At 40.8% G+C, this 12,965-nt stretch overlaps 1 protein-coding gene and 1 pseudogene across 1 annotated transcript; one reads left to right on the forward strand and one right to left on the reverse strand.

The window, feature by feature from the left end:
- The first annotated feature begins 526 nt into the window (after positions 1–526).
- On the forward strand, positions 527–1,632 carry Tmsb15a (thymosin beta 15a). Its single transcript, XM_032890366.1, has 2 exons — positions 527–626; positions 1,595–1,632. The coding sequence occupies exons 1-2, from the start codon at positions 527–529 to the stop codon at positions 1,630–1,632; spliced, it is 138 nt and encodes a 45-aa protein (XP_032746257.1).
- Positions 1,633–6,597: 4,965 nt separating this feature from the next.
- LOC116888056 lies at positions 6,598–10,634 on the reverse strand (annotated as a pseudogene).
- Positions 10,635–12,965: the final 2,331 nt, after the last annotated feature.

Raw genomic sequence — 12,965 nt, forward strand, 5'->3', positions numbered from 1 at the left:
TTTAGATTTGGCACCATGACCCTCTGCCCCTTAGACTGGGTGCTGGGCAGTGACAAGTTATTTGTAAATGGCACAATACAGAAAAAAATGCCTTGGCTCCTGCTCTGCAGTTACAAATGTGTGGATTCCAGTTTCCTCTCTTGTTAAAGAGGGCAGCCAATGCTGCCCCTGTCCCCAGGTGGGGCCACTGTCTGCCTTGGCAGCCACCAAGGCCTTGTGTGCGCTAGGTCCCTCCCTGCTCCACTGCCTCCCCGGTCCTCAGGTTGGCTCCTGAGGGCCTCTGGCTGCGGTAAGCCCCAGGGCTCAGCTCTGCACAGCTGCTGGGGCACATGGGGGCACCTGCAGCATGCAGAGTCCCCTGACTTGTCCTGAAAACACAACTTTCTAAGTTGTGGGTTTTTTTGTTGTTGTTGAAAAACAGCATGTCAACTATTCATTCATAACATATGAAGTTTTAAACTGTTATTCTTAACCTTCTTTATAGTTCTAGTAGGCAACTTACTAATTTTTGTGTCTTCAAGTCAAAATGAGTGATAAGCCAGATTTGTCGGAAGTGGAAAGATTTGATAGATCCAAACTGAAGAAGACAATCACCGAAGAGAAGAATACTCTTCCGTCAATGGAAAGTAAATAGTGGGATTTCTAGTTGGGGTGAACAAAGTGGTGAAAGTTATTTACAGTCAGTTAAAAACTGATGCTCAATTAAATTGTCTCAGTGGAAGCAGTAATTTATAATCATTTATAATTACTGTAGCAATTAAAATATCAAGTAGTTGTCTTTTTCCCTGAATAAAATAGAAGTGGTTTACATGATGGGTCCCAGTAGTGATACTATCATAGATTTGTTTCTTATAAAATTGTTAAAACAAATCTTGGAATGTTGGGTGTGGCACTGTATAAATCTCGATTTTGCCCAGTTTTAATTTTCATTATAAATGTTAATTAGACATTTTTCAGAATGCAACAGTTTGAATCTATAGCTTTACCCATTAAAAAACTATGCAAACTGTGGTTTCTTCTATATATAACTACACATAAGATGAAAGAGTAAGTTTAGTGCTTGGGTATGTTCAAGCTTCCTGTACTCAAGGGATAGGTTTGCTCTTCAGAATGACAGCCTCCTGGAGAAGCTGAAAGTGTACTTGTAAAGCTGAGGGGCAGATTTTGTTTTGACAGCTTTAATTGAGAACTCAAAAATTCAATGAAGTCATCTGAAGAGATCTAACTTTCCAGTTGTATAAGGATAAAGCTGAAAGAAATGTTTCGTTTACTCATTCCTAGAACTCTGTGGACAGTAACAATATTTAAATCTATCACTCAAATATACATAGGGAATACATAGATCCTAGTAAGTCTCACAGTGTTCTAAGTGTGAGCAAGCGCGCGCGCACACACACACACACAGTATGAGGATATGTGGTTAGTGCCTTTGCAATGTAAATGAAAAGGCATGCTAGTCAGCCTTCTATGACTTAGTAAGCAGATCTTTTAGAAGAAACTGAACTTAATATTAAGGAAAGAAAAAAAGTATATAAGTAGAAAGGAAAGAACATTCCTTCTAATGATTTTTTTTTGTGTATTTTTCTTTCCCTAGTCATCCAGCAAGAGAAGGAGATGGCGAAAAGATCATAATGACGACCTCTTTCAAAGAATAAACATCAACACTGGCAAATAATCTTGGTTTTAGGCTTGCTTTTGTAAACCTGTGTATTTGTAGAAATATGTGACAGGTACTGATAGCTCCTTACTTATACCTGACAGCTAAGTGTTCATAAGTACACAGTTAAGCTTGCTTACAATTTCAGAGGGTTAGTCCATTATCATCATGTCTGGAAGCAATGCAGCATGCAGTCAGATATGGTATTAGAGGAGGGAGCTTAGAATTCTGTCAGATCCGCAGCAGGCACAGAGGGAAGAGAAGGGAGAGAGAGAGAGAGAGAGAGAGAGAGACAGAGAGAGAAGAGAAAGACAGAGAGAGAGAGAGGAGCTGGGCCTGGGCTTGGACCTGGCTTGAGCATTTGAAAACTCAAAGCCCATCCCCAGTGACACTTTTCCTTCAACAAAGCCACATCTACTCCAGCAAGATCATACCTCCTAATCCCTGTTAAGTAGCACTGCTCCCTAATGGCAAAGCATTCCGGTATATGAGCCATGAAGGTCATTCCTATTCAAAGCAGCACAGCCATTTTCCATAGCCAGCAATGTCCATCCACCCTCACAGTTGTCTTTTCCAAGTCGGAGTAAAAATCCACCGGATGGCGGAAATATCTATGGTTATGGAAAACCATCCACTTACCTTCCTCTAGGTGGTAGCCCATGCATGTGACCTGAGGGACAAACACCTTGAAGCTTTTTGGTTAAGATTCTTTGCCTTAGGGCTTAGAGGGTTTCTAAAAGACCATTTGTTGCCTGTCTGCTTCCCTCCTCAGTGGTTGAAGCTACAAAGGACATCATCTACATATTGGAGCAAGATGTTTTGTGAATCTATACTCAGGGCTTCATCAAACAATCTCTGAGAATTTAAACTCCTGTGGCAACTGAGTCCATGTTAGTTGGCCCAGTATATCTACCCTTTGGGACAGTAAATTCAAAGATAAATATGGGTTGGCTGACTGGGTCCAGTGGAAGGCAGAAGTAGTATGAATCCCTGGTCCTGTTAATTTTTGGCTAGCGGGAGGATAGGAAGGTTTTCTTTCTCTTTTCTGCTTGCATATTCGTCCAGTGGCCTCTCTACTTAAATAAGCACATTAGTTATTTGCCAGATGTTTTCTACTAGTCTATGTCTGCCCTTTCCTCTTTTGTCCATGTTCCTAAAGATAATGATCACTGCAGAGGGAGGTTTCTTTCCCTGTCTGTCTGAATTGCAGTTATTGTAAAATTTTAGAACAACTTCTAAAAGTAGAGATCTATTTTTCATCTCGTCAAATCTCTCTAATTTCTGAAACTTTCTCCTGATGTTTGGGTCTGACTGCATGAAAAAGGCACTACTAGTGGTTTGCTGTTTTCAGAGGCAACAGGTTCTATGGGAGTAAATACCAGGTATACCTCACAGACCTTATCAGAAACACATTGGACAGGTTATCAGGCCTTTGAATAACTTGAATAACCTAGAACAAGATAATAGTTTTTTGGCTATGCTTAGTTCCCACAACAGTGTTTGATGAAAAGCATCTAACAACTCTTGCCTTCATTGGTATTAGGATCCAATTGGATCAGGTAGACAGGAAGATTAACTCTGCCTAGGCTTTTGTAACAGGTATTGTTCCACTATTTGGCCCCAGAGCCAACTTCCTGCTCTCTAACTTCATTTAGTCTTGTTCTTTGGCTATAAACAAGGTGGCTAGAAGCTACTGGTAATCATTCTAGGTTGGCTGGTATATATACAAAACAAATTCCAACAGACTGGTAATACCATGTGGCTTCTCTGACAAAGAAGGGTTTAGAGTCTTCTAGTTATATAAAAATCACTGGTGAGGAAGGAAACATATTATAAAATAGGGGAAGGGGATCTCTTCCCTTGCTTTCTTCTTCTCCTTGTCTGTAATGAGTTGCTGACACTTCCCTCAGAGGGAGAACAAATGATGGTCTCAGCCTCAAACAAAGCCTATCTGTCTTTCCTATAGGCAGAGCTGCTCCAAAATGGATATAATTGTAGTAGTGGTGGCATACTGGCCTTTTTCGTGGAAGGACCATTTACTTTGGGCCCTCCCAGATTTTCCTGATGGTTTAGTCAGAACATAAGGAGGCAGAATGCCCGTGTCTTCAGACAGAACAGGGAGAATCTTCAGCAGTTTTGGTTCCTCTGGGAACCATTACCCAGAATAAAGATTACCAGCATGCGTGCAACCACACCAATTTTTTTATATGGCTATTTGGATCTAAACTTGTCCTCATTGTTGTGCAGCAGGCATTTTACTACTAATCCATCCCCTCCCTGTGGCACATTTTTTTTTATTTGATGGCACATTATATGTAGGACAGTGGTTCCTGGTTGAAGAAGTTTGAAACCCCAATGACCCTGAGGGGTTGTAGGTGGCTCACCTGACTCCTAGGAAACCAGTCCTGTCACTAGCCTGCAGCCCTCCATAGATTTGTGACCATCAAAGCCACTTCACAGGTAGAGGACCCGACCACAGGTCACATAGGTTCAAGACAGATCTCCATTATAATGAGGTACCTAAAGGCCTGGAGGCTTAGCCAATGAACTTTCCTTCCCAGACACTCTTCCCCACAAAAGGTATTTAATCTCAGGTCCACCCTGAGAATGGGGGAACGATTTTACTCATCTACTTTCTGACATGAAAATAAATGCCTTGAAACTATGTACTGCCTCTTTTGTGGGATCTGCTGTCAGGGGAGCCATAAAGAAACCCCTTTGCCTACAGAGCCACCTTCTAATCTCCCCAAGAAAGATTCCCTGCTCTCCCAGTGGCACCTAACACTAAGCTCATGCCCACCATCCAGCCAAAGACACTCCCTGTGGGACCAGCTGGATAACCCACCCCTCCTTTTTCCCTTGGGCCCTGGGCTAGATAAATCCATGCTGGACCCTACTCCATTCTCAGTTCTTCTGCAGCATCCTAACTGCACCTGGATGCCCAAGAGCCCCCTGAGCCAGCTCAGTCCATCTCTTGGGCTCAGACTGTGCTTCCCCACCCCTGGAGCAGAGGGGTGTACCACTACTTCTCTCAGACTGACACTATCCTGGCAGCAGCGTGGGGTAAGCATGGTCAAACTTCCCGCATCCTGCCTCCGCAAGCAGCCCAAGCACCATGGTGGAGTGGACATGGGCCCCCCCACCTTAACCTACAATTTTTATTGCTAATGGTTTTCTAAAAAATGAAACGTACATTATGGATAATCAAACATGATATTTGGGATAATCAGATTTGTAGATTTTGATTTCCGATTTATTTTTACATGTATTAGAGCTGAATTTGAAGGGGACTAGCAAGTGGTGTGCATAGAGTTAGTGGAGGCAGGAATAGCTATGTGAGAGACTAGGAAGGGGCTGCATCATTACTACATATGAAGAGTAATAGTTTACTTGGTCTCTGTTTTACATCGAAGGGGGCAAGAAATGATTTAGTTTATCTTTTAAATCAAGCCTTGTGGTTACCCCCTTTTTTTCAGAGCATACTTCCATACAGAAGTCCATTGTACAAAGACTTTTTCTTAACAGTTTACTGTTTCAGGGACTTGGAAATAATTTACTCTTATCCATGAGTAAACATCTTGCACATATATGTGTTTAGGTCTAGTTTTCTATGATTCTCTTTTTTTTCTTTTTAGAAATCTACAATTTTATTAAGACAAAAACTCACAGTATGGTATGAAGTTTACACTTAAACAAAAATTTTCACATACGAAAAAGATTTTACAATGCAATTCTATTTGCAGGTCTAGACAATACTAAAAATTGATGGATCGCATGATTCAAGACAGTATTTTGGACAACAGTTCATCTGAATATTTTGTATTCTCAAGTGAACCACTACCCCAATATGGAAGTTAATCTCCTGAGACCAGGGCTTCTGAAGTCATTCAATCCTTGAATAGTCTCAATGGAATTTGTGCTATCAGGAACTGAACCTGCCACAAGCAGCGTCAGGATTCAAAGCTGAGAAACAAAACAAAACAAAACGAAATGAAATGAAACAAAGATTAAAAAAAAAGAAAAAAGGAGAGGGGCTCCAAGAGTTTGCACCCTCAGAGCAGAGGTTCCCCTCTTCCATCTCCCATAGGCCCTCCTGCAATACTTGAGCCAATGGCTTAGATGGAAAAACTGATATTTATAACTTTGTAGTTGGAAAAGTTTTTCTCCAATTTCAAGAATTACTTTTTCTCTGAGGCAGTGGTCTGCCTTTATATATACTCAATAAGCTTTCCCTCTCAGTCAGTTTCCATCATCAAAATGGCAGCTTTGGTAACTCAGGACTGACTTTGTCCCTATGGGCTACTTTGGGCTCAGGTTGGGACCTTGACTTGTGGTGCTTAACGGTTCAAAAAAAAAAAACAAACAGGCTCTCTGCAGTCCTTATTTTATGATGACAATGACAACCTTTTGAAAAGGCAAACTGTACTGGACATAGAACCAATTAATTAGTTATCTGTTCTACTGTTTCACCATTTCACCAATCAGGCCCCAAATTTTAACCAAAATGATTATACCCATCTCCCTTCCTCCCTGCCACAACCCTCCCACCCACAATTAATATATCAGTAATAGCCAAAAATCTATATTAATGTTAGGCTGTAAAAATGCAGTTAACACTATTGGGAAGAAGGCTGTGGGTTGTGGAGATGCTCTTTGAAGGTTGAGAGTATCTTTGCTTTCCCACATCCCATTTCTGCAGGTTCTGTCCTTCGTGGAAGGCCTGTTCTTTCTTGAGTAAAGTGCAGAACAGGTTGCCTTTGAAACACTTACCCTTTCCCCTCCACTGGGATGGGTGTGCAAACTATACAGCAGACAATTTAAAGCACTTGGGCTGCTGCAGGACACAGAAACTATGCTGGCTCTTCAAAGGACATCTTCTCAAGCCACCTCTATGGTGTCAAGACAAGTACAGCTCCTTCCCTCCCCCTGGAAACCCTCAGTCAGGAATGACAGGGACTGGTACTCAATAGTTCTTCTTGTCTTTTTTTGTCATCCTCCTCTGAGAGATAGGAATGCCACCTTAGCCTTTCCTCACAGAAGGATATGACAACCTGTGGGCACTTGACATTGGCTTCCTTGGTAGTGACCAGGTCAGCCTCATCAGAGGTTTTCCATTTCATCAGGAACATGAACTCTCCACTAGAGACAGCCCCAAAAATCTGCTCTGGCTCCAAACCCCAGGCAAAGCCTTGTGCCTTTTCTCACTCTTCTTTCTTGTTTGGTTCGCTTTCCTCTCTATTTTCAGAATCAGAATCAGCTTTGTGCTTGCCTCCCTCTGATTTATCTGTCTCATGAACTGTCTTCTGTGACTGTAGAAACTCAGCAACAAGGTCAGGGCAATCCACATTATCTTCTGGCTCTCATGTGTTGTCCTCATCTGAGACACCCTTCCACTTTAGAAGATATCCCACCTTGTCCTTGACAACTCACCAATTAAGAACTTTTTCCACCACAAATTTCTTTTCCTTCTTCTGTTACTTCCTTCACTTTCTTTTTGTTTTTTTTTCTCAGCTTTCTGATGTGAAGGATGACACTACTTGTAGCAGTGCTGGAAAATCTGAGAAAGAATCAGTGCCCTTTTCTTACCCATTGTTTTTGGGTGGTCCGAGGATTAGCACCCAGAGGGAAAAAAGCTGTGTGGCTTCAAGCTGGTGTCATCCAACTGAAGCAGTGTAAGCGCCAGGCCTGCCTGTTTTTCTATGATTTAAAACATTGTTTTGCCTTCCCTGCCCTGCCCTTCTCTGATCCTTAAAAATCATTGAAGCAGTTGCAATCAGTGGTTCATTCTCCCTCGCCTCAAGTAAAGATGTATGTCTGTGCAAATTACAAGTTGCTAGGCTACAGCTTGGTGCACTCTGTATGTTGCCTGCACCAGTGGTCTCATCAACGTCTTTCAAAGTAGTAAGAGTTACATGGGCAGCAGATTTAAATTATACCATCAATGTACATAGGCAGACATTACGTTAGTTACCAAGAAGAGAGAAAAAATGGTTATAGATGCATACTATGCTAAGAGTAATTCAAGAGAAAGTTGCCCCCATAAAATGCTATGCCTAGTTTCATTCCTTGATCAAAAGAATCTCATAGATTTAAAATAGTTACAAAAACACCCACAGGCTTGTTAGCTTCAAAATTAATCTGGAATTTAATGGATCAACATTTGCATATAGTGAAATAATTTGCTCTGGTCCCTTTAAGGATGTTTAAATATTAAACCAGAAATTCTCTACTTGCATATTTCTTCTGGGCAAGAGAAGATCTTTTCTGATTTTTATCTTTGCCCTTCAAAGAAGGTATTACCCATAAAGAGCTTAGCACAGCGTCAGGAGCAGTTGCCATTCAGTTCGTGGTTACCCTTAGCACTGTAGTCACACCTCCTTTAAAGAGCACTGAGCAACACAACAGTTCTGGCTGTAAGGATAAGGAAATGCAATGCCATATAGATGACAAGGTCAGACGTCCTGCAAATTCTAGTTTGAAATTAGCTATGCCCTGCTATGTATATAACTGTGAATTATCTAATAATAGTAGCAGTAATTGGCATTCCATTTTCACTAAATAGTTCTTCTGCTGTAACATATAGTGTTTATATTGCTCTGTTTTCCTGGCTGGTCACGCTGCATGTGCTTCCACCAGGAACTATTTTGGATCTGCAAGGCGAAAATACACACACCACACACACACACACACACACAGTCGCACTCTCACACACACTCGACCAGTTGATTCTCCCATCTTTATTAACTTAAATATTTCTTATTTACATTTCGATTGTTATTCCCCTTCCGGGGCCAACATTCCCCTAACCCCTCCCCCTCCCCTTCTGTATGGGTGTTCCCCTCCTCATCCTCCCCCCATTACCACCTTCCCCCCAACAATCACATTCACTGGACACACCAGTTATTCTTAAAATACCTTGGCTAACCCAATGACTACGCACTCCTAAATCTTCCCCTGCTACCCCAGGCCCAGTCAGGGAAGTGGTGACTCACATGACTGGTTGGCTTTATCTCCTCAGTTACTCATTCCTTTCTCCTCTCTCTCCCTATCTTTCTAGATTCTCCTGTGTTCTACTTGCATAACTCTCAGTGTCTTGCCCCATGCTCAGTTATTGGCTATTGGCAACTTTATTGATAGATCAAAAGCTAATTGAGGGCAAGGACTTTCAGCCTCAGTAAATAGATTCCCAATCAAAGCATCAGAACCACCCTGTACACATCTCTAATGATAAATAATGAGTACACAGCTAGGAGAGTGTTCTGACATAATACTTGTGGGGTCATTATATCTGATACTCAGTGAAGTATTCTATATGTAGGAACAACATATAAATGTCATAACAATGTTTGTGTACCACATACATGGCCTGATGCAGTGGCCAGAGAAGACAGGATCCTCTGGAACTACAACTACAGGCAATTGTGAACTACTACGTGGGTCCTTGGAATTGAACTTTGATTCTCAAGAAGGACAACCTGTGCTCTTAACTACTGAGCCATCTCATATTACTTTCTAATTGCTGTGATTGCCTTATTAAGTGAAAAGAGCCAAAGGGAGTATGAGGACTATAATAAATACTCACCATAAGGACAATTGGCAAAAATCACAATGTATGACCACCTTATAGAAATTATTCACCTTACCAAGCTTCCTTTCCCCACATCATACCCATCACTTGACTACAGAAGGAGGCTACAATATTAAAGAATCAGGATTAATTTCAATTTATTACCTGGCCATTGTGCTGGGGAGGCATTTCATTGAAAATTAATCTGGTAACTTTTTGCCAGATACATTTACATGAATATGAAGACAAACACAGATATCTCAAATAATTTAATTAGGCACCTCAAGTTCCTAGAAAGTTAAAAAAACAAAGTTCAAACTCACTCTCTACTGACTCAGCCAAGGAGGCACAGAGCTGGTGATCTCTACCTTGGAGACTGTGAAGGAAGTTTTATGATAGCTTTTATCTGTTTGTTTTATGGTTTCTATGTAAGTATGTATGTATGTATGTATGTATGTATGTATGTATGTATGTATGTATGTATGTATGTTTGTATGTATTGTATTCTTCTATGTATTATATCCTGAGCACAGTTTCCCCTCCCTTCTCTCTTTCAAGTCCCTCCCCTGACCTCCCACTCTCCCTCAGATCTACTTCTGCGTCTCTTTCTCTCCAGAAAAGGAGGGTTTCCCAGGATGTCCAATAAACGCCTGGAATAACAATGACAATAAGGATTCAACCACCTCCCTATATTACCAGCTGGATGAAGTAACCCAATAAAAAAAAGGGTTCCAAAGCAAACAGGTAAAGAGTCATGGATAGTCTTCACTTTCCCACTACAAGGAATTCACACCAGGAAGACCAAGCCACACAATCATAACATATATACAGAGGGATCTAGATAAGACCCATACAGGCTTCCTCATCTCTGCAAGTCCTCCTGAGTCCTGGTCAGTTGAGTTGTGTTCTTGTGGTGTCCTTGACTCCTCTGATTCATCTGATACTTCCTCCCCTTCCTCCACAGGACTCCCCAAGTTCTGCCTACTGTTTAGCTGTGGGACTCTGTATCTGCTCCAATCAACATCTGTTGCTGGAATTAAGTCTCTTTAAAGACAACTGGACTAGGTACATGTCTACAAGTATAGCAGAATGTCATTAGGAATCATTCCACTGATTTATTTTTCTAGTTGTGTTTAGTTCTATCCTAGGTCTCCAGGATATCCATTCTCTGGTTCCTGGTCATTCAGGAAGTGTCAGGAGTGATGTCCCTCTTATGTCACAGGTCTCAAGTTGGACCAGTCCGGGTTGGCCTCTCCCACAGTTTGAGCACCACCTTTACCCAACACATCTTGAGGCGTGTAAGCTGGGTTGATGTCCCAATCCTTCCACAGGAAGACTTTTGGGTTACAGGTGGCTGGATTCAGGCTCCGTGTCCCCATAGGAATCTTCACTAGTGAAGATGAAGACCATAGCAGATTCCTGGAATTTCACTGAACTAGATTTTTTTCAAATTCCCAGGTCGGTATTTGTCTTTCCTAGTACTCTCTCCCTCCATCTTCCTCTGACCTGATCCCTCCTGTTTTCATCTCCTCCTGTCCACCAATCTACCCACAAAATTTGTTCCAATTTCCCCTCCCGGGGAGATCCATGTATAGTCTGATGTCTTTTACTTAACAGTTAATACCCACCTACAAGTTAGTACATACCATGTTTGTCTTTCAGGCCCTGGGTTGCCTTGCTCAGGATGCTTTTCTTTCTAGTTCCATTCTTTTGCCTGCAAATTTCATGATGTTATTTATTTTTTTACAGTTAAGTAATATTCCATTGTGTAAATGTACCACATTTTCTTTATCCATTCTTCAGCTGAGGAACATCTGTTTCAGTTTCAGACTATAAACAAGCTGCTATGGACACAACTGCCAGTGTCTCAGAATATCCTCTGTGTATACCTGTGAACAGAATAGCTGGTCTTGAGACAGATCGAGTCCCACTTTCTGGAGAAACTACTTTTTACTTCAAAGTGGTTGCACAAGTTTGTACTTGAGAAGCTACTAGAAGGAAAATCACATTCCAAGGAAGCTAACCACACACAAAAATGGAGGAAATAAATTATCTCACACCAGCAAACACACACATACACACACACACACACACACACACACACACACACACACACACACACACACACACCAAAATAACAGGAATTAAAAATCACTGGTCATTAATATCTTTGAATATCCATGAATTCAATTCCCCAATAAAAAGACACAGACTATTGGAATGAATGAGAGAAAAGGATCCATCATTCTGCTGTATACAAGAAACACTCCTGAGCAAACATGATAAGCATCAACTTAGAGTAAAGGGCTGGAAAAAGACTTTCCAAGCAAATGGACCCAAGAAGAAAGCATTCTAATGTATCATATTATAGATTTTCAAGCAAAATTAATCAAAAAGAGATAGGGAAGAACACTTCATACTCATCAAAGGACAATGCACTAAGACAATATATAAATTCTAACATGTAAGCCCAAAATGCAAGGGTACCCACATTCAAAAAAACACTAAAGCTTAAATCACACATCAAACTTCACACATTAATAGTTTGAGACTTCAATACCCTACTCTCACCAATAGACAGGTCACCCAGATAAAAATGGAGAATTAATGGAACTAACAGATGTTATGAACCAAAAGGACCTAATATATATCTACAGCACATTTCACCCAAAATGTAAAAGAATATATATACTGGAACCTTCTCCAAAACTGACCATGTACTCATTTACAAAGTCAGCATCAACAGATACAAGAAAATTTAAACAACCTCCTGTATCTTATCATACCACTGTGGATTAAAGTGGATTTCACCAACAGACACAACAGAAAGTCTACTACTTATGGAAACTGAACAACTCTTTACAGTTTCTTCATCACAGTCATGTAAGTACTAGAGTTTTGAGTGTTCTTGCCTCCTACCTCTTGCATTAAGAGGAAAATGTGACTGATTAAGGCAGTAATGGTGACCAATTAAGAAAGAGTGCTAGTCTTCCATTCACTTTTTTCTCAAATTGTTTGATTATTGCTATTACTTCTTAGAAATTCTCTTAGAAATTGCTTGGTTACCAAGACCAACCATAGTCAAAATTCCAATGGGATAGTTTACAGAAATAGAGAAAAAGAACATAAATTGCATATGGAAGCACAAATGATCCTAAATAGCAAAAAGAATAATGATAGAGATATCGGTATATGTGATCTCAACATATTCTACAGAGCAATGGTAGCAGATAGAACACTGGAACCAAAATAAACTCATGACAAAGATACTGAGAACACACAACAAAGAAAAAAAAGCATTTTCTTTTTCAAGACAGGGTTTCTCTGTTTATCCTTGCCTATCCTGGAACTCACTCTGTAAACCAGGCTGGTCTTGAACTCAGAGATCATCCTGCCTCTGCTTCATAAGTGCTGGGAATAAAGGTGGGCACCACCATGCCAGGATGTGAAAAGAGTATTTTCAACTTAATAGTAATATTAAAACTAAATAAACACCTGTAGAAGAGTGAAACAAGGCCATTTCTTATCCTGTACAAGGCTCAAACAGGATAAAAGATTATAACACTTATAATCTAAAACTTCTTCAGGAAAATAGGGATAAGATTTCAAAATATAGGCATAGGTAAGGACCTTCTGAAACTCCCTGTCTCCCTAGCTCTCTGCCTCTCTGTCTCCCTGTCTCCCTGTCTCCCTAGCTCGCTGTCTCTCTGTCTCTCTGTCTCCCTGTCTCCCTGTCTCCCT

This window comes from Rattus rattus, chromosome X (genome assembly GCF_011064425.1).
Source record: "Rattus rattus isolate New Zealand chromosome X, Rrattus_CSIRO_v1, whole genome shotgun sequence".
Classification (NCBI taxonomy): Eukaryota; Metazoa; Chordata; class Mammalia; order Rodentia; family Muridae; genus Rattus; species Rattus rattus.

What these genes read in the sequence shown, in the direction of transcription:
- Tmsb15a (XM_032890366.1), top strand. Translation starts at nt 527, where the DNA reads ATGAGTGATAAGCCAGATTTGTCGGAAGTGGAAAGATTTGATAGATCC. An exon ending in TACTCTTCCGTCAATGGAAA is followed by an intron (nt 627 to 1,594) that starts GTAAATAGTGGG and finishes TTCTTTCCCTAG; the next exon opens with TCATCCAGCAAGAGAAGGAG.